The sequence below is a fragment of the Amblyomma mixtum genome, chromosome 2 (assembly GCF_055824585.1).
Source record: "Amblyomma mixtum isolate Tamu chromosome 2, ASM5582458v1, whole genome shotgun sequence".
NCBI lineage: Eukaryota > Metazoa > Arthropoda > Arachnida > Ixodida > Ixodidae > Amblyomma > Amblyomma mixtum.
This window is the reverse complement of record NC_143013.1, coordinates 56,588,442-56,612,347: the sequence shown is the minus strand read 5'-3', so window position 1 is coordinate 56,612,347 and position 23,906 is coordinate 56,588,442. Positions and strand designations below refer to the sequence as shown.

The 23,906-nt window shown below is 43.8% G+C and overlaps 1 protein-coding gene across 5 annotated transcripts in view; it reads left to right on the top strand.

The window, feature by feature from the left end:
- The window catches only part of LOC149359406 (uncharacterized), a 38,910-nt gene extending 27,111 nt beyond the window's left edge, over positions 1-11,799 (top strand). For 3 of the 5 annotated variants that reach the window (XM_089571620.1, XM_089571618.1, XM_089571619.1), the window contains 3 exons: positions 2,233-2,311; positions 6,785-6,886; positions 11,675-11,793. In XM_089571620.1, coding sequence (XP_089427746.1) covers positions 2,233-2,311; positions 6,785-6,886; positions 11,675-11,737 — 244 coding nt within the window. In that variant the 3' untranslated portion in view covers positions 11,738-11,793. Of the gene's footprint in view, positions 1-964; positions 1,248-2,232; positions 2,312-6,784; positions 6,887-11,674 lie in introns of those variants that run through there. The other 2 variants (XR_016288775.1, XM_089571621.1) reach the window with 2 other exon arrangements.
- Positions 11,800-23,906: the final 12,107 nt, after the last annotated feature.

Here is a 23,906-nt window from a genome sequence, read left to right as displayed (position 1 = left end):
GAATTATTAAAAATATCATTAGCATAATTTGATTAATTAGTAACTAAACAGTGCCCACCTTCTGTAACTTTTGTCCGCAGATTCTAAAGCACACTCAGTATCGGCGGCAATCACGGGATCATCAGCGTCATTTTTTTATAAATATGCTAACTCTACAGTCACCCTCTATATACATTCCATCACCCGTCCGTGCGCCGTTCATCCTTCAGTCGGTCTGTTATTGCGGCGAAGTAGAAGCAGACTTCGCGAGCTCATAATCCACAAGCTTCATTGGCATCCACATTTTCACACTCGCAAAAGATGCACCCTATAACCATTGGAAATCCAGAGCAATGGTTTGGGACTGTCAGGTGTGTGCCCTTTTATACACTTATACTTTGAACGTAACTTTGCTGACAAGAGTGAAAAACTTCCGCCTACGTGATTGGTACATTCAACTCCTGCTCAAGCCAAAATGAGTTACTCTGTCTTTATAGTATATCCGAACGTACTTCACATCCAATAGACCGCCTCATTTCCTATCATGCACCAGATCAATTAGTATGCGAGTTCTTTCAATGACAGCAGGATAATAGCGGACCGCAAGCATATTCTGCGACTTCTATTCAGCATTTTAAATCTAAAGCTGTTACGTTTCACACCAGCGACGTTTGGAGCCTTTATATGAGGAGTGGAAGAATGCTTACGCTTCATTTGCCCTGTGTTCTTCTTTGCTACCTTTCTTGCTTGCAAGAATATTTGCAGCCTGATTATCAGCGCTTGCCTTTCATGCATGGTAATTATGTAAACTGAATCGTTTCAAACTAAGGTCGACATTTCGTAGCACCTTGATGTCAGGAAAGTGTTGTTAAACGAGGGGCACATTCAATGATGAGAGATCTAGGTACAGGTGCACGCACACCTGAAAAGGTCAGATTAATGGGATCCTTGACAAGAAAGAAGAAAGAAAGAAAAGATTGCGAAACATTCATGGCGCTCTCAAAGCTGTGCTGGCTGCGCCTTTCGATATGGCTGCACTATTGGCACCCCAAAATGAAACGCCGTTCTCATCGTCTTCAGTGACCGTGTCTGTTAAGGATTTGCACAAAGTAAGACTGCTTTCAGGGGCGGCCGTTTTCTCCCTTTCCAGAAGGTCTCCAGATGCGAAAAAAAACATTCATTTGCATGGTTGCCATCGGGAGCTGAGGAAATCCTGAGGATATCAAATATATACTCCCACAAGATCTGACACGCCGGAGCCAGTTCGAGTGAGTAAAGCAAAAAATCTTGATGCACGCCCAAACTGTTGCTACTAAAATGTACAGTTTCTTTTAAACTTACAGCGTGAAGAACGTTACAAAACTCGCAACATTTGAAGCCGTCATACAATATAAGTTTTTTAACCTAGTTAAAAATGAGTAATTCAGTAGAACACAAATTGCGAGAGCTTGTTAATGGCAATCCTGTTTAACGCGCTGAAGTAATATTGTCACGATCGAGTGAATTGAGACGTCAGCAAAGTTTTTCAGGCGACCGCTGCACTCGTGAGGAGAACGCTGATGACATTTGTTAGAACCTTGTTTGCACTGCACTGTAAATAAGCCGATCATCTCAAGTTCTTTTTGAGTGAAAACTTTAAGCAGCACATCGAAATCGCAGGATGCAAGTTTTCATGGCTGAGGTGTCAACGTGATTCTCATTCTAGGTAATCACAGTAAGTCACGGATGCCACTTTCGCGCTAACGCACGTATATTTCATAGACGGACCAAACCTCAAATGACACAAAATGCCCAAAGGAGGTGACTTCTGTGTAAACCCTCAGCCTGTGAACCATGGCTGGTGCACGTAGTGTTGACTCATGTAGGAAGAAAGTTATTCAAACAACAGCAGGCCCACGTATCAAATAGACAACCTCACACAGGACTAGTGCAACTTCGGAAAAACAACCTCGTTCTCACAAGCCCCGCGAATCGCCACCGATAAAAGCAACGACCCCTTCAAATTCTACCGCATTGGATACAAGTAACTCCACGTTAGCTAACTTAAACACGTCACTAGGGGGGCAATAAAATTTTAAAGGCCGAATTTCTTGCCACAGAGTGTTGAAGCAAAAAATGTTTTCTCTAGACAATGGCTAGAAATATAGACACGAGGCGTTATTTTGTGAGATTAGTAATAATAATTATCGTAGTATTTCAAGAATATGGACCAACCTTGCTCACCTTACTTCGAATGATGTTTTGTTGTTGCAGAAGAGCTATGGTTTTCTCTAAAGGCACCGTCGTGTTCGCGCTGATCGTCGCACTTAGTGTTTGTGCATCCGCTGAAAAAGTAAGTAACTGTTCTTCGGTTTTTACGATTATATTTCAGGTATTGCCTTAAAATGCTGTGGAACTATTCGAAAGCATGACTCCCTAATAGTCAGCGAAAAGAATGATGTACTTTTTTTTCTTCAAAAGTATCGATGTTGCCTAATAACGTACGGTTAGTGTAAATGCGCGCTGGACGAGCAAACATGCAACCTCATAAGACCCGGCATTCCATGCTAATATATGAATGACCTTGCTGGGATTTCGTTAAAATCTCTGCCTCATGAAATTGCCGCACATTGGCTACGGTATGCAGGCGAATAGTAGAAAGGCTACAGTGCTGCAAAATTTTAGCAAGCTATTGATTACTGTCTGGATTACTGCCTTTAGAAATAGGAAAAAAAAACACTATTACACGCAAGGCAAAAGGTCGGTCATAATCACCAAAATAAAAATTAAAATTGGTTTTGAGGAAAGAAAATGACGCAGTAAGTGTCACACATACATCGGTGGACATCCGAACCACGCCACAAGAAAAATAACACAGGAGGGAGTGACAGAAGAAAGAAAGAAAGAAAGAAAGAAAGAAAGAAAGAAAGAAAGAAAGAAAGGAAGGAAGAAAGAAAGAAGGAAAGGAAGAAAGCGAGAGAGAGAGAAGAAAGGAAAGGAAGAAAGGAAGAAAGAAAGAAAGAAATGAAAGAAGAAAGAAAGAGGTCCCAATCGCCGATGTTTTACCTCTTGCTAAGACGGAGAACCCTCCAAGCGGGCTGAGTGCACCAAAAAACCTTGAGGCTTTTGATGACACGGAAGCGGAATCTCAAAAATCAGGTCGTTTCACTCTTAGAACAAGAAATCATTTTGATCCTGCATCTAGAAAGTAATGAGAAAAAAGCAGGGAAATCATTTCACGCCAAATTTTTTGTGTAGGCATTATTGCCCTAAGATGTTTACAGATAGCATATATGCGTTGCAGAAGAACTTGCAGAAGAAGAGGCGCTCTTTGTGTCATCCCCTTTTTTCCTGTGTGTGTGTCTTTTGCGCCATTCTGAACTACAAGCATATATGCACTGAAGAATGAAGCCAAGGGAAGACAAGAGATGATTTTTTTCTAGACAGGCAGCCACAAGGACGTTCAAAAAATGGTTTTAACACGTCCAGCATGTGCGTTAGAGCGACGCAACTTTAAATGTCTGGCATTTAAATATAGCAAAAAAAATTAGCATTCCTCTGCGCTGAGAGCGTTAAGTGCTCTTTTGGGAGGTGGGGATGTGGATATCTACCCTAAATGTAAGCGGATGGCGAAATGTTTTTCCTTACACTCATCTCGAGAATTTCAGGTATCTCTGAAGCTGCTTAATCTGTCAAGGCTATGAGTTCTGTGCCAACGGCTCTCCATGTATTTTCCCCGATGTTAATACACGCCGCTAATAAAAATTCGACAGAATCCTATTCTGTAAGGCACCTCCCAACATGCGTGTTATTTAATATGAAATTCAGAAAGATTTGGCTTTCCAGTGCTCTCACAAAAGATATTTTGTCCAAAGTGACGACTTCTTTTCTCAATTTTATTACGCTTATAACCTATCTTCCAAACGATAAACTGATTTAAATAACAATCAAATGACGGGTTTAGCAACCTGCAAGTTCTGCTGCTTTTCTGTTTGGCTTTTAAATTAGTATGCAAAAAGAAAACAAAATTGACTGAGGCCTCGGGGAACGAGCCATTAGACATAAGTGTCTTTCTCCCAGAAATTTAAAAAACAATTTACGGGCTATAAATGCGATTGATGCGGAGGGGAATGTGTTAGCAAGTGGGCTCTAAATTGGTGTGCGCGAGAGCGCATTGACTCGTGGCGCCCTCTTTGAGCAGTACAGCAAGCTAGCCAATGCTCCAGGGCTTGACTGATGCCTCCGGGAAGGAGCCATTAGAAATGAGTGTGTTGCGCAATTCACCTGAGAATTGTGCTAAATACATTGTGCTAAATACACATTATGCTAAATATACTGTGCTACATTTGTGCTAACAAAATGTGCTAAAAACATTCTGCTAAATATACGGGGTGTATGCTTTTTGGGGTAAAAATATTCCTTTTGCGGCATTGTACTAGAAGCGTTGGCAGACACCAGATAACATGTGAATCGTCTGAAATAGTAAGCTGTTCCACTAATTTTTAATAGTGAACTTTTAACTAGTAGAGCTGGCGCTCAGTTGCATTTAGATATTTGTAACTCGTCTTTAGTAACAGCCATACCAGATTTTAGAATTTCGAAAACACGATTACACTTGACGCTCTTGCTTCGCAAAATTTGTCTTTTTCGACTAGTTACGAGCACTGGAGCGTTTGGCTGAGGCCTCCGGGAACGCGCCATTAGAAATGAGTGTGTTTCGCAGTAGGCCAAAGAATTAGAACATTTTGAAAAATTTTCGAATTAGGCTTTTTGGGGTAAAAATATGTCTTTTGCGGCATAGTACTACAAGTGCTGGCGGATACCAGAAAACCGTTCAATCGTGTTATGTAGTAGGCAGATTAACTAATTTCTAATAATTAAGTGTTTAAGTGATAGAGTTAGGCGCCTAGTTCAATCTGTGATCTGTAGCAGGCCGTTACTAATAACCATATGATTTATAGAATTTCAAAATGCCGTTACCCTCACCGCTGTAGCTCTAGAAAATTTAGCTGCCTCGTGCGAAAATACATGTGCTTTCCACAGCATGCAGGCAAGGCAAACCCTCTAGTGGACCTAACTAGTCGAAAAAGCCAAATTTTGTGGAGCCACAGTGCCAATGGTAATCGTGTTTTCAAAATTATATAATCTGGTATGGCTTTTGCTAAAGACCGGCTACAAATATCTGAATGCAACTGGGCGCCTAAATCTACTAGTTAAAAGTTAATTATTAAAAATTAGTTAACGAGCTTGCTATTTAAGACAATTCCCATGTTTTATAGTGTCTATCAACGCTTCTAATACTATGCCGCAAAACCCATATTTTTGCCCCAAAAAAGCCTTTTTTTTGAAAATTTTTGAAAGTGTTCGAAGAAATACCAGGTAATGGTGTGTGCAGACTTGCGAACCGCTTCACGGATGACCCGCACGCGAGAGCGTGAGTTGATAGCGGGCTCGGCATCCGGTTCGGACGTCAACAATTCAGCAGACCATCGACGAAAGTTCACACGTCCTCTTGATATCGCCATACTCGCATTCAGGCATGCACGGCTCTGGAAGTTCCGTAGGAGTTTGGTAGCTTCCAACATGAATTCCGGCCAGAAGTGTAGTATACTCTCATTATCAGCGCCGTATTGAAGCACCCGAATGCGATAGGAAATTTTTTCGTGCAATAAACGATCCTATGGTAGGAGCCATGCATGTATTAAGAGTCTATGGATGCCTAGCACGTTCTGTATGAAAACCGATGCGGCAGAAAACAAGCACCTGCAGTTGAAACCTCTTCGCAAGTGCTAGAAGCATTAAGATCTCTCCCTCACTAAGCGGTGTCTTTCATCCGCTTTCGCTTCGGAGTAAAAAAAAAAAAAAAGAGACAGGATTCGCGCTCATACACCAACCGAACAATGAAACGTTGAGCATGTGAACGCAAAATGTATGCAGCGCATGAAACTATGCTAGACGCACACCGCAATTCCCAAGGGACTACAAGCACACCAGAACGAATATCGTTCACACGGAGCGATGCCGGCTTCATTCGGAGTAGCTAGCCAGTGAGCGAGCGCATGTTAATATGCCAGACTTGTACTGATCGGGCTGGAACATCCGCTGAAAGAACCCGTCCTCCTTCAAATCGGCAGTGTTAAGTGGGAGCTGGTGTTTCCACCTGGGTTGAGACCCGGTGGCTGCCGCCACGGCTGACGCTCCTCAATTTCACTCAGGGAAGTCACGTTTACGTCACATGAAAGCAGCTGTTGTGGGCCATCCGCGATCCGGTCTGCTCTTTTGAACCCACTGAGGTCACTTATACAACATTATTGTCATCAGTACAAATGAGTTATTTGGCTCTTTCTCGGTATACTGACGTTAATCCGGTAGAAATAAACACATTTCTCACAAAAGAATTGGTATTTAAAATTCTTCCTGCTGATATATTTAAACAGATATTGTACTTACCGAAACGGATGGGCTGTCAACATTATTAGGGGAATGGCGGTGTGGTGTAGTCTATGGGATTCGCCAGATGTTAACGCAAAACTCTTACTGGCGTAATGAGCCGGTGGTAGCGGCATCTATGTATTTTTTTATCTTTTGTTGCCCACACAACCTTAACTTTCGGTGATACTGATCTAGTGAAGATTAGAGCACGATAACATGTAGATATAGTACAACTTGTGCTGGTCACCTGTGTATGCTTAAAAATGCAAGCCATAATGAAAGCTCGACATATTGCACTCGTGTTGGTTTAAAAGAAAACTATCAAGAGAATGCGCCGGATTTTTGTGATGAAACAAATATCCGGTCTAAATAGAGCTTCGATTCTGCCCCGCAGCGACGGAAGGCAACGCCGCAGTCACGCTTGAAAATGAGATTCCAAATTACACCGGGGTCGCACGCACAGGCAAGAATTAGCTGCCGTGACTATGGAGAGAGGGTAAGTACATATATTGATTCTGTATGGTTAAACACCGCGGAGATAACGAGGCGAGATGCACGCATACGCAGGAATTTGTTTTTCGGTTGTCAACGCTCCCAAAATGCCCGCTGGAACGCACTGCGATATAGTATTCACGTTTTACTAACATCCGGATTCTCTTGGAGCGTCGCTTGAAATGGGATGCCTTGCAGTGCGTCTTTGATACTTGGATGCCACCACCAACGGGTTCGCCCTTTGAGAGAAGAGAAAAAGAGGTCATAATGGAGCTAAATGAAAAAGAGACAGAAACAATAAACAATCAGCAATGTGCTTATCGTTAAAAAATTGCAGAGTCGAAAAAATGTGCGCTGAGTCAGTGTTCATCATAAAAAAATGCACTACAGGGGACAATGCCAAACGTTGCATCAATATTCATAAAACTGGCGAAAAAGCTTGTGCAAAAACAGGCGAAGAACTTGCCGGAGTGCCTATTTCATGAGCCTATAAAAGTGTCGTGATATAGTGTCGTTAACACCAACATCTTTGCAGTGACTGGTGTCCTTGTCGCAGTAGCTGTACAATATTGTTTTGTATGAACAGCTGTATCGAGTTGAAGCAAGCAGAGGATGAAAAATAAAGTGATACTTGGGTGATGCTTTTGCTATGCAAGACAGGAAATAAATATTGCTTTTGTAAAAGGTGAATTAGTATAAGAGAATCTCCTAAGGAGGAGCAGGTTTCCGAATATCGAATCTTATAGATTAAATATCCACCTAAGAGCCCTTGTACGACCGCAAAAGAAAAATCACGAACTAAAAGAATTTTGCTGAACTGAGAAATTTGTGAGAAAAATGTGCCTTTCCTCTGCAGTAGAACAGATGCGCACCGGTGGATGATAATAAAAGTTACTGCTTAATTTGCCTTTCTAGACAACCTTGCGCAAATACAAAATGGTGGCAGAACTGTGAGCAACAATGTGAAAAAGTGGCAAGGTTTTAAATTAGTTAAGCCGAGTAGACATGCAAAAACATATGTTTAGCCTGATTGGTACATGGGTTTGCTCTGACCGAGGTTTCTGACCTGTTCGCACCGTAGATGGAAGTTGATGAAGACGAAGATGTGCAATGCACAGAGTAAGAGTGCGTTGCAGTTAACACGAGGCGTGATCGGCTGCGGTGATAGCATAGTTCCACCCTGTGTTTGCGATGTCTGTGTGGCAATCAACCTATAAGAGAACAAGTCAAGACAACCTTCTCGGCCTTCAGCTGCTAAAGGCCTGGCGCTACCTAATCTCGTTGTGAAACAACTGGTGTCCAGGTTCTTGTTTCTCGGGTACCGAAGCTACCCTTTTCTTCGTACATTTCAGGAACGGCGCCTCTCGTCTGCTCTTCCAAATATAATCGTTTCTTCTAAGGCGTTTCTAAGATGCGCTGTTAGCAGGTGCTTTCGGGAATTGGTTAGGGCTTGTCGATTTCTGACAGCACAATTTTCAATGGCGTACCTCACCAATGTGAAACTCAAGATGTTGAATCGGACATAGTAGACATTACGGTTCCAGAACCAGCGTACGGCGGAGGACAGAGTATACATTAAGATGTTCTAAAACAGGATAAGAAAATGATGCTCCCAGCGGGAGTTAAAAAATTCTTCTACAAACTCCATAAAGATGCCTTGACTGTCAAAACATGTATATATGAGAGAAGCGTGTTTCTGCCACGGGGGACTGCATACTTCATATGCTGAAAACCAGAGAATGTCAAATCTAAATTCCTCGATTGGTGGGACGCTGCATTCTTCTGCGACGCCCGGCAAAGTACTCGTAAAAAAAGGCCCCTCGCTCACACCCAGAGATTTTCGGTTTCTCGCTCTTAACAAGGAGGTGATTCCATTTGATGTGCTTTTTTTTCTTGGTGTGCATGTGACCTGGCGGTTTTGAATGGCTGTCAGAATTGTGATCCTAAAGTATTGCTTGCGCGCAGTTATTTCGTAGAGTATATATGTCAGCTGCGTGGCATCCCCAGAAAAGATGGCTACCGCGAAGAAGTCATTGAAGTGATGAGTTTGCTTGTTAAAATACGTAAAGTCCGTAATTTTTGTTGGCGTGTGTCTGTACTTGCGCAACATGCAGTAAAGGAAACAAATCCGGTAATAGCATAGTGCTCTCGTGCAGTGGAAAGCGAAGCTAACCTGTTTGCACCCAGCAGGTTGAATGCCCAGTCATGGCAATGTTTTGTTTTTATTTCTTCACCTTCAGGGTCTGGAACACCACTAGATTCTTGCACGGGTTTGACCGCGCCGAATAGTCCTTTCGCATCAATATACCAACTCAAATTGCTCTGAAATTAGGAATACATTTGTCCTGGCGCTTTAAACTTAGTTAACCAAGTTAGTTATCAACGACTAATTGCTTTTAAGAGCTGGAGATTAAGCTTCGTATTCAAACAAGTGTTTAATGCTATTTAATATGCTTGCGACTATGCTGTTTGGTCGTAATTGAGGCAGTATACTCCACACCGACCATCTAAACATGGTCACAGCAATACTTCGTAATTTCGCACGCACGGCAAGAGTATTTCTGATATCCTATCATGTTTGTCTGTGTCCATATGACTTTTCGCCCTTTCTATCAAACTGTTGCAAATCATGTGAAAATGAAAATTAGTATTGCGATTCAGTATACCAACGCGAAGTAAGACCTGGAAATTGCATAATTTCCTTTATAGCCGTATGGCTGCGCTGACCATTAAGTTTATGGTTATTCATTCCCTTATTGAAACCTTAATACTAACAATAATCAAGACGCTTATTATTCATAATACGGGAGCGAATGTTGTTCGGTGTTCATGGAAGCGCCAACTCATTACTGACCATCATCATCAGCCTGACTACACCTACTGCAAGGCAAATTCCTCTCTCATATCTCTCCAATTAACACTGTATTTTGCCAGCTGCGTCCAAAGTGTCCCCGCAAACTTCTTAATCTCATCTGCCCACATAACTTTCTGCCACCCCTGCTACGCTTGCCTTCTCTTGGAATACACTCCGTTACCCTTAAGGACCAGCGGTTATCTTGCTTTCGCTTTACATGTCCTGCTCAAGCCCATTTCTTCCTCTTGATTTCGACCAGGATGTCAATTTCCCGCGTTTGTTCTCTTACCCACTCCGCTCGGTTCCGGTCTCTTAACGTTACACCTATCATTATTCTCTCCGTAGCCCGCTGCGTTGTTTTTTACTTAAAGGGACACTGAGGAGAAATTGAAGTTGGCTTGTACCGACAGAATACCAGCTCCTGATTACAAAAACGCCACTCAAACTGACAACAAAGCTCTTGTAACGTAGAAAAGAGCGAGATCCAAAATACAGGTATCGCCGCCACAGGCCAAACTCGCAAGTACAAGCGTCATGACGTCATATAACAAAACAGTGTTGCTGGAACCAATGGTTCTAGCAACGCTAGGACACGAGAAGCACAAATCACTGAGGCGCAGCCAATGCATGCGCAAATCTCCTTGACGTCGCCAGATGGCGCCACGTGCCGGGCAGCTACGCGCTCGCCTGAAGCATCGGGACCAATCAGCGCCTGCTCGCCGGCGTTAGGCGGGCTCCCGGTATTCCGCTAGCGGTATCAAGGTACACGGTATGCTAAAGGTGTCTATTTGCGAGAACTTCGTTGACGACTTCGAGAACGAGATCCATCGTAACGCTCACAAAACGCCGGTGCAAACGTAAGCGAAGCGACTGTAGCGACGGCCGCAATAGCCGATAGATGCCTTCAACGTGCGGCCGGCGGTAGCTTTCTTTTCGGCTGCTGCTAGGCCGCACTGCTGGCAGCCAGAAATCACGGAGTCTGCATCACGTGATGTTTACGTCACTTAGTCCTCTGTCGTCATAGCCGAATCCCAAGTTTGAATCACAGCGGCGGGAAAAACCTTTTCAACTTCGAATCCAAATCTCTTAGAAATAAATGCATTTTTCGCTGCCGGCCAAGTGGCAACAAAGCCATGACATGCCGAACTATCGGATTTTGCTATAAAAAATATATTAATAGTGCTCTCCTCAGTGTCCCTTTAAGCTGAACCCTTTTCGTTAGCCTCCACGTTTCTGCAATTGGTAGCGAGGTGCTGGAAGTGGAAAGGGAATAGGCTTTCTTAGGGCAGGTTGTGAGCGCCGATGCGAGTCATCATAGGAAAATAACTGGAAGAATAAAAATGGGGTGGAGCGCATATAGCAAGTTCTCTCACATCATAAATGACAATTTTTTTATATACCTCAAGAGAAAAGTATACACCACTCGTATGTTACTGGTAATCGTTAGTGACACTCGTTTTCAAATGTTTCGTGCTCTCTGGAATAGCAGCGAGTTCTATACCATTACGCACTCTTCCTTGTAGAAAGTTGGCAGAGTTGACAGTTTTTTATATATACTTCTGCAAACTTATTGCAACACACATGATCCTGGTATAAAAATTACTCTGAATAATATGCGTATATTAAGCATTCATTGCAAATTCCCTTTATGATGTTACTAAAATCATGTTACTAAAATCGTATCATGTTACTCATGTTATCATGTTACTAAAATCATCATGTATCATGTTACTAAAATCAGCTATTACGAGGAGTAACTAAAACTCACAGCCAACATTTTTTTTTTCATAAGCAGCGGAAATGTATTTTCGATAAAAAAAAAAACCGTCAATAAAATTTTTGTGCTGCCACTCAGTCCATGCGCTCACGTTTGATTAACTACCAGGATATGCGAAAAAATTATTGCTAATCAAATTTTTGGTTCCTGTTCTTTTCTAGTGTGGTCCTTCGGTTGAATGCTGCCTTCCTTATAGGTGCGGGCCCAGCGGTAGCTGCTACTGATTCGAAGACTCAATGTCCCGAAGCAACCGCAGAAGAAAGAATGGCAAGGCTGCGCCGTAAAAAATAAACTCCAGTACAAAGGGAATGTGCCCAGTTCTTTCAGCAGTGGTTTTACACCCCTTGTCAACACATGGACTGTGAGGAGCGTCATACTGTAGCGCCTGGGAATGATTCATACCAACTGGGGTTCATTACAATCGCTGACATTGCAGAACAAACGAGCGTTTTTTATTGCGAAAGCAATGCTACGCTCATGAACGACCTTTTGGGTAGCGGCGGAACGTAGCCACGTTTGACCTTTAGAATGACCTCTGGCGTCATACCAGGGTGAGAGATGGGCTACCAAATCGAGTCGTCACGCAGCGCCGGCCGGTAGCCACGCGTGACATTTAGAATGACCTCTGACGTCATGTCATGCCTAGTGACGTCATAGCGGACGTCATACCAGGGTGAGAGATGGGCTACCAAGTCGGGTTGTCGCGCAGCGGCTGCCGGTAGCCTCGCGTAACCTGCAGACGCGGCGCACTGCGTTCCCGGCGCGCCGTGTTCCTTCCGAGGCGCTGCTCTCGCTTTCGCAACCCACGAGGCTCAACCAAAGCTAAGCCCCCGCCAACTTTTTTATTTCGCGTTCATCCAAAGAGGACCGCCGCGAACTAGGGATCAACAGCCGAACGCCAAAAGCCCTGTGTCATTGTGACGAGTGCTGTGCATTAATCACAGAAAATTTGCAAGCCGCTCGAGCTCTCACCCGCTGCGGTGGTTCAGTACATAAGGCCCTAGTCTACCGAGCCGGAGTGCCCTGGTTCAAACCCGACCGCGGCGGCCGCGTTTCGATGGAGGCCGAACGAAAAAGGCGCTCGTGTGCTGTGCGATGTCAGTGCACGTTAAATGTCCCCATGCACATGTTCCCCGAGGCCAGGAGCGATAAATGTAATCTTTGTGGCGTGAGAGGGACCCTCGACCACATAATATGGGAATGCCCGGACATTGCCCTCCGACCCCGACGATCAAGAACTCGAATTAACTCCAGCTTACTCCTTCAAAGACATTGTTTTACTTTTTCTATCTGGCCATGGTATTTATCCCCGCGCGTGTACAAGTCTATCAAAGGCGGAGGAATGGCTTCTGCTTCCCCTGTATACTAATATTTGCTGTGCCCGGCCGCTCTCAAAAACTTCGACTCTTCTTTCTACGGCAGCTGTCTTTAAACATCTACCACATGGTGTGGGCCTGCCTCTCGAATCCTGCTATCCCCCCTCACCCCAACCCAACCCGTACAGACTGGGAGGCGACCCTACACGGCTGCTCTCACCTGCAGGCCCAACGGACCTTGTTCGGGCGAGCCCGGGCGGCGGCCGACGCCACTGGGGTCCCGAACTAGGGACCTCCACCCAGTACTTGTAAGGGTTGGCACTCCCTGGGTCAGCTCATGCATAACTTCCTGAAGTGTATCCGTACATAAATGTTTTACACCACCACCACCTCCGACTTGGCAGGCGAGTGAAAAAGACTGCGATTATTTATGCGTGAAGAAAGAAAAGGTAATGAAGGAAAGGGCAGCGGCCTGTAGGCTGGCGCCAAAAGTTTCATTACCATTGCTTGGTGCTAATATAAGAATGGAAGGTTGGAGGTTGGAGCGGATGAAGGATGATTAGATCCCTGTGACATACAAATGAGACCTGTGAAATTCGTAATAGAATACATTGCACCTGCTTTATCCCGAATCTTTAGCTTAGCTCTCGAATCAAACAATTTTTTGATGGTAGGAAAAATGCTAGGATTACTATAATGCCAAAGGAGGCGGCGTAGTGTGGTGAATAACTTTAGGCCAATATCTAACCTTCTGCTGTTTTAGAAAGGACTTTAAAATGTTATCTTTCATAGATTTAGTAACTTCTTTGATTAAAATAACTTAATAACTTGTTGCCAATATAAGTTTCGGAACAGACGGTACAGAAAAATGGCCTTACTTCGACTTAAATAACAGTTCACAAACACAGATGCAGGTCTTTTTACTCTAGGTCTGTTCATTGCCTTACTCAAAGCCTTTGACTTCATCAAACTAGCATTTTAATACGTGAGCTATAACAATATTGAATACGGGGCGGGTCTCTCAATTTATGTATAACAGTATGCAATGCGTCGGTGTAAATACTGTTGAATCCTCTTTACTACCCCTACTAAGTGGGGTACCGCAGACTACTGTCCTAGGCGCGCTATTCTTCAGCCTACATATTAGGAATATAATGCATAATAATCAGTCAGCAAAGTGGTTTGTATATGCCGATAATAGTAGGCATCTTTTTGCCGGTACAGATTCAAATTATTTGGTTCTTCAGTGCAACAGAACGCTCGAGAGACTGGCATGGTGGTCCCAGCCTCACCGCATCCTAGTTAATCCCACAAAGACTAAAGCTTTACTGCTTATATGGAGAAATAAAATATTTAAGCTGTAAAATTTGATCAATTATATGAATGACCATATCTTGATAGTAGATGAACATAAGGTTCTTGGTGTTACTATCAACTGTCACCAATGCTGGGATCACCACGTCAGCTATGTGCGCAAGATGCTCCCTGCAGTAGCAGGCACTCTGCCTTGGTGTAAAAATATCTACCTGAACTAATTAAACGGCAGTTATATCATTGCCCTATTCGCACCTCCCGTAAATTACTTTTACCTTATTTCAAGCTTCACAACAAAACAAAATTTTAATAAAATCAATGTGTTTCTGAGAAAACGTTTTGCGTATTTGGTAAGCGCTGACAACAGACAACCACAAAGAACTTATTCCTTAAATACAAGATTAATATAATCCTGCACAATTATGAACATTACGGTTTAAAGAGACCTTCTTTCTCCTGAGCAGTATCTGCAAATTTCTATAAACTTTTGGCATTTAAAACAGTGAACAAATTTATACATCAGGAAGCTTCCATATTTTTGGGTTGCCGATTTCCGTACCAATACAAGTTTCAGTCATAAAATCATAGCCTGCCATCATTTCTACACAAACACCCTCAAGTGTCTTTTGAATCCAAGAAAAAATTCAAAACTTTTGTAACCTTAGCTCGAATTATACGCGTCCCTCTAATAAGTTGAAAACTTTTTTGGTGCATGATTATCATTTGTTAATGAGTTCAGTGGTACTGTATTGTGCGCTCCTGTATTGTGACTACTATGGGACGCGAGTATTTCTAGCATATTTTCCAGAGCTCTTGGTAATGTTATGACTGGCGACATCTTCAAAATAATAGCAGCATTAGGTAGGTTAAGCACCTTTTAAAATTCTCGGGATGAGAACAGCATATAACGCTATTGAAGTGTTTTTTTTTTTGCGTAAGAAAGTAAAGTTGCACGAAAGAGGTCATAAATCTCTCGCTATCACAATTGGTCTTAGAAGAGATGAGTTTTTGTTAGCAAAGTGCAATAGTGAACCGCACGTCGCTTCAAGCGTACATTTGCGATAGTTGACGTGAAGAAGAAGGGATTGAATTGATGAATATCTGAAAACCTAACAATGTTTCTGAACTTCCCCAGCCTGAATTAGTGGCGAGACAATGGATACTTCAAGATTACGCTTGTAAAATGCAGACAAAGCGTACATATAAACAGATAATTAATACGTTTTCTCTGATATTGACTTTACCACGGCCGCAAATTTGTTACCCTGGTACGGCGACTCCAACGCACAATCACTAATGGCGATAATAACGTGATCAATAGGCTCATTTTCTCTTAAAGGCGTGAAGTAAAAAATTCGCCAAGTATATACACATTCCTTCACCCTTCCATCCCTCCTTCGGTTCTTTCATTCTTCCACCAGTCCGTACGTCCTTCTGTCGGTACATTCGTCATTCCGTCGATCCATTCGTCCATCAAAGTAGAAGCAGCTTTCGCTGCCTCTTAATCCACAAACCTAATTGTCGTCCTCATTAGAAATTCAAACGCGTAATAGATGCAGTCGACAACCATCGAGAAGCCTCAGCGAGGGATTCGGACAATCAGGGGGCGTGCTCTTTTTGTACACTCATATATTAAGTGAAATTTTGCGCACTGCTATTAAAAGTTGTTTTATCGGTACTTTTTTCATATGTTTGAACGTACTTCACATCCGACAGATCCCAGCTATCCCTTCCCTTGCGACACGACAATGCGTATGCCAGTTCCATCACTGCCAACAGCATAATAGCGCGCTTGTATCTTGTTGCAAGACTCCTATTCACGACTTGCAGTTGTTGAAAGCTGTCACAGCCTGCGACGTTTGTAGCTCTAGTATGAGAAGTAAAATATTGGTTGTGCTCGTGTTGTTTTCCATTCATCGTTGCGACCTTTCTTCAAGAGAGAATGATTACATCTCGTTTACAAGCGCTTGCCTACAGGCATGATTATTTTACGAGCCACATCAGCTGAAATCAAGGTGGAAGCACCTTCCTGTCAAGGAAGAATTTTATCAATGAATAGTACATTCAGTCAGCATAGCTTTAGGTAGTAAGACATGGGCATCTAACAAAAGGCAGAGTAATGGTATTCTTGACGAGAAGAAAGAGAGAGCCTATTTTCGTAGCGGTCGGGGAAGAGTTATGGCTGCTCTTAAAAAGGCGCTGGGTACGGTTTGCTACATGATTGCACTCTCGACACCGCAGAATCAGAAGCCTTACGTCAAGTTCTCGGTCCACTGTGTTTTTTAAGGAGTTCCGACAAGGTGAGGCTGCTTGCAAGAGTAGTCATTGTTTTCTCCTCTTCCGAAAGTATTTTGGCGCAAAAGTATGAAAAAACGCTTTGACATGCCAGCCACAGGAAGGTAGAAAAATCCTGAAGACGTCAAATAAATAATAGCACTAGATCCGGTCGGCCAGGCCACAACACAACCGAGTAAAGAAAAAAATGTCAATGCAGAATAGAGCGTTTTTACAAACTTCACTTTCTTTTAAAGTTAATGCTTGAAGAGTTTGTCTAAAAAGGGGAACATTCGGTATCGTCAGATAATTTAGTGCTCAGGAACAGTGCTCAAAAATGAACAATGTAGTAGAAGAGCGCACGGTGCGATAAGAAACTATGAGAACTTGTTGCTGGCAGTCATGTACTTAACGCAATGAAGTGATGTTTTCGCAATCAGCCAAAATGAGAGGTTAAGAGAGGTTAAGAGGCGAGCGCTGCGCGCGTGAAAAAGCACTCATTACATATGTAGGAACTTGTTAGTACTGCACTGTAAATAAGCTCAGCATCGCAAGTCCTTACAGCGTGGTGATCAAAACGCTGTTCTGATTGAAGACCTTAAGCAGCACATCCAAATCGCTGGACGTGAGTATTAATGACTGAGATATAAGCCTTGCACTCACACTAGATAATCACAGGAAGCTGTAGATGCTGCGGCATCGTTAACGCATGGATAAACCTCAAATGACATCAAATGCCAAAAAGCAGAAGTCAGGAAGTCAGCCCGAGGCCACCATTTGCAAACCACGTGCGAGATGCGTAAATGACGAGCTTTGCACTAAAAAAAAAGTTTTTACTTTACACTTACAGGCAGGCCCGCACTTGCGAATACTATGCGATGTTTGCAGGTTTGATTTTCACATGAGAATACGCAGGGGCGGTAACATTTCCTTATTTAAACTAAATCATATTCCAAACAGCACTATAGATATATGATACAGTTTGCGAACACCAGTATTAGAACGGAAGCTTCCGATGGAAACAACTCTTAGCTTTTATTTAATTTATATGTCGATATATCTCATGGTCGCTGGAAAAGCGCACACACCGAGGAACGGCATCGTAAACGTGCAGGTGTATACCTGAAAAAAAGAAAATTTTGCTTTCGTCCACTCAACTCTTACTGCTTGGCTGTGGTTAATGAATTTTATTTACCACGTTCGATCTTACACGGCTTCTTGCTGCTTCTTATGTAGGGGTAAAATTTGCCACTGTGCTCACTTTGTTCATGCTTTTTCGGTATTCATTTTATTTGTTTGTCCTTTATTAATCACTTTTATTTATTTACTTTTTGCCTGTCAGCGTATTGTTAACTTTAGACGCGATAAAATACCTCCTTTATCAAGTATTTAGCAGTTTCCACGAATTACGGCCAACAACATTGTTGAAAATAAACAAGGCAAGATACAACGCTACTGCGGTAGTTCAAAAAACGTACCTAACAAAAAGAAAGGTTATCGGGGCATTCAAATTAACTCAAGTGAGATTTTCTTCATTTTATCCTGGGATTCATCTGATGTACACGATAGAGAAAAGTAGTTGATCTATTCGATGACTCTTCTTAAGGGGGAAGTGAAACCACCGTGGCAACATCTTATATGCTGCAGACTGCAGTTAATGTTTTTTGCCTACACGTGAAGTGAGCCTTGCGTTAAATCGGCTGGTAACTGCTGCTACGTAGAGATGCGTAAAAAGTAATTAAAAAGAAACTGTTGTGGCACACTTGAAAGACAGCCTGGCACGCAAGCAGCGGCCAGTTCCAATCGGGAGTTCATATCAGTTATCAGTATCCTTAACAAATTGTATAATACGATGTGACGTCTCCCTTTATTTGTTGCCGGTTCTCACGCAAATAAAGAATGTCTTGCAGAGATGTTTTTGGTATCTTTGCCTTCTCGTGGGAGGCGAGCGAAATTCCGTCACCGCTTCCCGTCGGAATCGGGTCAGCGTGTGACGTAATGTGAGGTAAGACGGAAACAATAAAGAAAACAAAGCAGCGGTTAGGATGCTAGTTCGGTCTTATACACCCACGCAGGAGTACGAGCCAAACCTGTGCGTATGCTGTGAAGCAGACTGGCTTCAGCCCTCAGCCTCCTAGCTGGTCACAGTCAGTTGGCTGGTGTGGCATGTAAGCCCGTATGTAGCGCAGTATACACTAGGGAGTCAGTTGACTTCTATGCACAAAAAAGGCATTTTCTCCTGAGCATTATGGCCCTGATATTTTAATCAGTTTAATAATTCTCGCCTCACCAGTTGCCCCTCACGTGAGCTACAGGCTAAGAAACGGCAGCGTTTAGCGCTTGCACAGATCTTCTGCGCTCTTTCTACCGCACTAACTCTGATGTTATTTTTTAACGACCCTTAGTCTCTAACGGTTGCCTCTTCCTCTACTGTAGGCATAAATTAAAACTGCAACAGTACTCTGTTCCCTTAACCCAGTGTAAATGAAGATGGTTATAATGCTACACCACTAAGAGCCTCATCGGAGTAAACATTGGTTAACATTCAATGGCGTCTGGTACAAAATTTGCAAATTTTCTGGAAAGAAGTGACGTTCTCAGCCACGAGCAATACCGTCTCTTGAATCGACATGACGTCTCCAGAGCGGACAATGACCATTGACTAGAGGAAGGTGTTATCACCAGACCATAACTGACGTCGCAGTTCCAGCTTCATCTTCGTGAAGCCTTCACCTGCCTACCCTGGCAGGTCGTAGGATATGGTGCCTGAAAGGTTAGAAGAAAATGAATGAAACAAAATCAGGCCTGTACAAAAAAGCAGCCTCTGAAGAACTGTTTGGATCACCTGAGAACTACGACCTAAGTCTCACAGGAACCACAAGTCACTTCCGGTAATCATCTTAAGTGCATTGAATCCGGTTGCATTGCCAAAATGTAATGTAATTAAGTGTCTATGCAAATTATTTATATTGAGCATTTGCATTCTACTTGCACCTGGAAGGTAGCAAATGTCTTACTACAAAACTTTGTCTCATAGTGTGTTGATGCAAATATTGTTTTGTCTAAAATGTGGGCTGCCACATAAACAGAATCGTTATCCCTACACGTTTCGCAAGCATAAAAAAATAATACGTGTTATTTAAATGAAAGGCCTCATCACTGCCTATCTTACTTCAATGCGTTTATAATGTTTTGTTGCAGAGGAGCTATGGTTGCATTGAAAAGGATCCTCGTGTTCGCGGTCCTCGTCGCGCTTTTTATTTCTACATCCGCGGAGAAAGTAAGTAATTGTTATTTTGTTCTTAACAATGTTTTAAAGGATATTGAATACTGATGTTCTGCATTCTATGAAGACACTACATTTCCTTAAGATTGTCGAGAAGACTGATCCGCTTGTTTCCAAAGCATTCGTGTTTCCGAAGTTAAACGGCCGTGGTGTAGGCGCGCTCGACGACCCCACCTGCACCCTCAAGAGTCCTGGCGTGCACTACTAATATGAGAATGGCCTCGCTGTTCTCTCGTTAAAACGGCTGCTTATTAAATTTACCGAATTTGATGGCGGTGTGAAGATATGAATGCAAATAGTACCAAGGTTATTATGGAGCAAAAGTTTATGATGGGATTACTATGTGGATTAGTGCCTCCACAAATAGAAATAAAATTCACTAGTAAACACAAGTCTAAAGGTCGTTGGCGACAGTCACCACAGTAGCTGGGCGTACTCTGTTTTAATATGACACAAAACGTTCCGAGTGGGCTCATAGCATTGACGGAAAAACACCTCTATCATTGTGCAACTACCCGTCCGTGAGTACCATACTTTCAGAGAATACGGAGTTAAAAAATCAAGAACCCTGACTGATACAAGAGAAAACGACAATGACTCTGCATCTATAAAACTGGAAAAGAAAAAAACGAAACAAATTTAACGGCAAAATTTCGTTCCGATATTACTCAGCAAAATGTTTAAAATTGCCTTACCTCAATATGTTATGAACCAAAAAGAAAGTATGGATGCTTTTATACAGGGGTGCAGCCGCATGGACGTTGTGAAAGTCGTCCGAGAACGTTCTGCATATATGTTGCACCAAGTGTATGCATGTTGCATTTTAGAATGTCTGGTCCCTAAATGTCGCAAACAAATACAACCACCTGTGCTGTCGACCATGAGCATTCAACTCTTGTTCCGTGAACTCACAGGTTAGGCTTCGGAAATTTTAAATACATGTGGACCGCACTCCTATTTTGTTTAGATTTATCTGAGGCATTTGATTGATATTGAAATCGAGTGTTCTAAAGACGGCTTCCGATGCATTTTCAAGCCGGGCAGAGAAAGCTTCCTTGGAATCGAGTTGAAAGAGACCCAGTCAAACATCAGCATAATAAAACCTTGAAAAATTTAGGCAGTGGCTTGTCTCCATGGTGCTGTCACAACAGTATAAGCAGGTTAAGGAAATAACATCTTTTAGTTTATGTTGTTTGCTTATATCTTATCTTCCGCCAGGTAAAATGGCTTTCAAAAAAAGTCGAAAGAAGTTGCTTTAGTTACCTGCAAGTTGGACTCCCGGTCCGTAGTTGTGGGGGTGAATTGCAAAGCGTGGCCAATGACTTACACACGCAGAGCAGAACTATCGGTCTAAAAATTAATATGTAGAAAACCACAGTAATATTCAGTCGACTCGAAAAGGAACAGCAGTTCATGGTTCATAAAGAGAAGCTGAAAGTAGCACGGAAATACGTATACTCAGGGCAAGTAACAACAGCAGATCCGGATCAGGAGAGAGAACTAGAGGAATATGCATGGGGTGGAGCGCATTTTGCGACTTCTCTCAGATCAAGAACTGCAGTTTAAAAATAACCCTCAGTAGAGAGTGTGCAACTGCTGTATCTTACCGGCACGCTCCTACGGGGCAGAAATATATAAACTAACGAAAAGCGCTGAAATTAAATTGATCGCAACACAACGAGCTATGGAGAGGATAATGATAGGTGTAGTGTTAAGAGAGCAAAAGCGTAAGAGGGGTCATGGATGAAACGCTGGTTGTAGACATCCTGGAAAAATTGCAGAAGAAATGGACTTGGTGAGGGCCTGCAATGCGATTGCAAGGTGACCGCTGGTCCTTAATGGTGACGGACTAGTTTCCACGAGATGGCAAACGTAGAACGGGTGGCAGAAAGCGAGGTGGGCGAATGAGATTAGGAACTTTGGAGGGATAAGGCTGCCGTAGATAGCACAGGACAGGCTAGCACAAGGCAGGGCTAATTGGCCCTTGTGCTGCAGTGGCTATACTGAGACTAATCGGGGTGATTTTGTCGGCGTCCGCCACTTATGTCGTGTTCGTGGAACTTGCAATGTCGGTGCTCGTTCTTGTATGTTGTTTTGTCCACATGTAAGATGCTTATGAGGTTCATTGTGTCACGTTGTAGTGACGGCAGTCCAGTGGTCAGGAAGACACAAGAAAGACTTGCAAACGAAGCTCTTTATTTGGGCTGACTTGCGCCCGCAAAAGAACTGGATCACTCGGTGGCGGCGTAAGCAACAAGCGTGCTCGTCAGTCGTCGAACTACGAATGTGCGCCGCTCGCGGCATCGCTCAATTTAAAGGCGGCAAGGAAACTTCCAGATAGCAGGACAAGATCATCTACAGTAATCTGGAAAAACCTAGATGCAGCCTTTCATGGCTCCGATCAATCGAGATTAGACTGGTCGCTTCTCGCGTCACGAACAAAAAATGATAACAGCCCTTTCCTGCTGCCTTGAGCGTGAACGAACACACACTGCAATGATACGTGGCATTACCCCCCATCCAAAGAAGCATCGTCTCGATGCTTTAAAATGAGAATAAACACGGACAATGAAAACTTCCAGTCCTTTAGCGTTCATAATATGGCTTCAGGCGTACGACATGTACGACTTCCGGGCGTGTGCGGCGTCGCTGAGATGCTGTCGTGCCGTCGGGGATGACTTCGTAGTCGAGGTCACCGATGCGACGGAGAACCTTGTACGGGCCAAAGTAGCGTCGCAGCAACTTTTCACTCAATCCACGTCTGCGAACTGGCGTCCATATCCAAACACGATCACCTGGCTTGTAATGCGTGTCTCGTCGGCGCAGATTGTAGCGTCGGGCGTCGGTGTGCTGCTGGTCTTGAATGCGAAGCCGCGCAAGTCTTCGGGCTTCCTCGGCGCGATGAAGGTAGGCGGCGACGTCGAGGTTGTCTTCGTCAGAAACGTGCGGGAACATTGCGTCGAGTGTTGTCGTGGGCTTCCTGCCGTATACCAGCTGGAACGGGGTAAACCTGGTTGTCTCCTGGACGGCAGTATTGTACGCGAAGATCACGTAGGGCAGAATGGAGTCCCACGTCTTGTGTTCGGCGTCGATGTACATGGAGAGCATGTCTGCGATGGTCTTGTTCAGACGCTCTGTGAGTCTGTTGGTTTGTGGATGATAGGCAGTTGTCCTCCGATGGCTTGTCTGGCTGTAGTTTAAAATGGCTTGCGTCAGCTCCGCTGTAAATGCCGTCCCTCTGTCTGTGATGAGCACTTCGGGGGCGCCGTGTCGCAGGAGCATTTGCTCGACAAAAAATTTTGCGACTTCTGTTGCGGTACCATTAGGCAACGCTTTTGCTTCGGCGTATCGGGTCATGTAGTCGGTGGCCACGATGATCCACTTGTTACCTGATGATGAAGTCGGAAAGGGGCCGAGGAGGTCCATTTCTATTTGCTGAAAGGGCTTAGTTGCAGGTGGTATGGGTTTGAGGAGTCCGGCTGGTCTAGTCGGAGGCGTTTTGCGTCGCTGACACTCACGGCACGTTTTCACGTAATGGGAAACGTCGGTAGCTAGCCGCGGCCAATAGTACTTCTCCTGGATGCGGTGCAACGTGCGAGCCATCCCGAGATGCCCTGCAGTCGGCTCATCATGACATGCCTGCATAATTTCTTGCCTAAGATTCTTCGGCACGACAAGAAGATGTACTGTCCTGTTGGGCGCGAAGTTCTTCTTCAGGAGGAGATTATTGTGAAGGACGAAGGACGACAGTTGGCGCTTGAACTCCCGGGGAGGCGATGCAGTCTTGCCTTTCAAATAATCAACTAGGCTTTGCAACTCAGGATCCGAGCGCTGCTGCTGCGCGAAATTGCTGGCGCTTACCGGTCCTAGGAAAGCATCGTCGTCTTCTTCTTCCGGTGCTGCGTCTACGGGGGCTCGCGATAGGCAGTCTGCATCGGAATGTTTGCGGCCAGATTTGTAGACTACAGTTATGTCGAATTCTTGAAGACGCAGGCTCCATCGAGCAAGGCGGCCGGAGGGATCTTTCAAATTGGCCAGCCAGCAGAGAGCATGGTGATCGCTCACAACCTTGAATGGTCGTCCGTATAGGTAGGGGCGAAATTTCGACGTGGCCCAAATAATGGCGAGACATTCTTTCTCTGTCGTCGAATAGTTGGCTTCGGCTCTCGACAGTGAACGGCTAGCGTACGCGATAACTTTCTC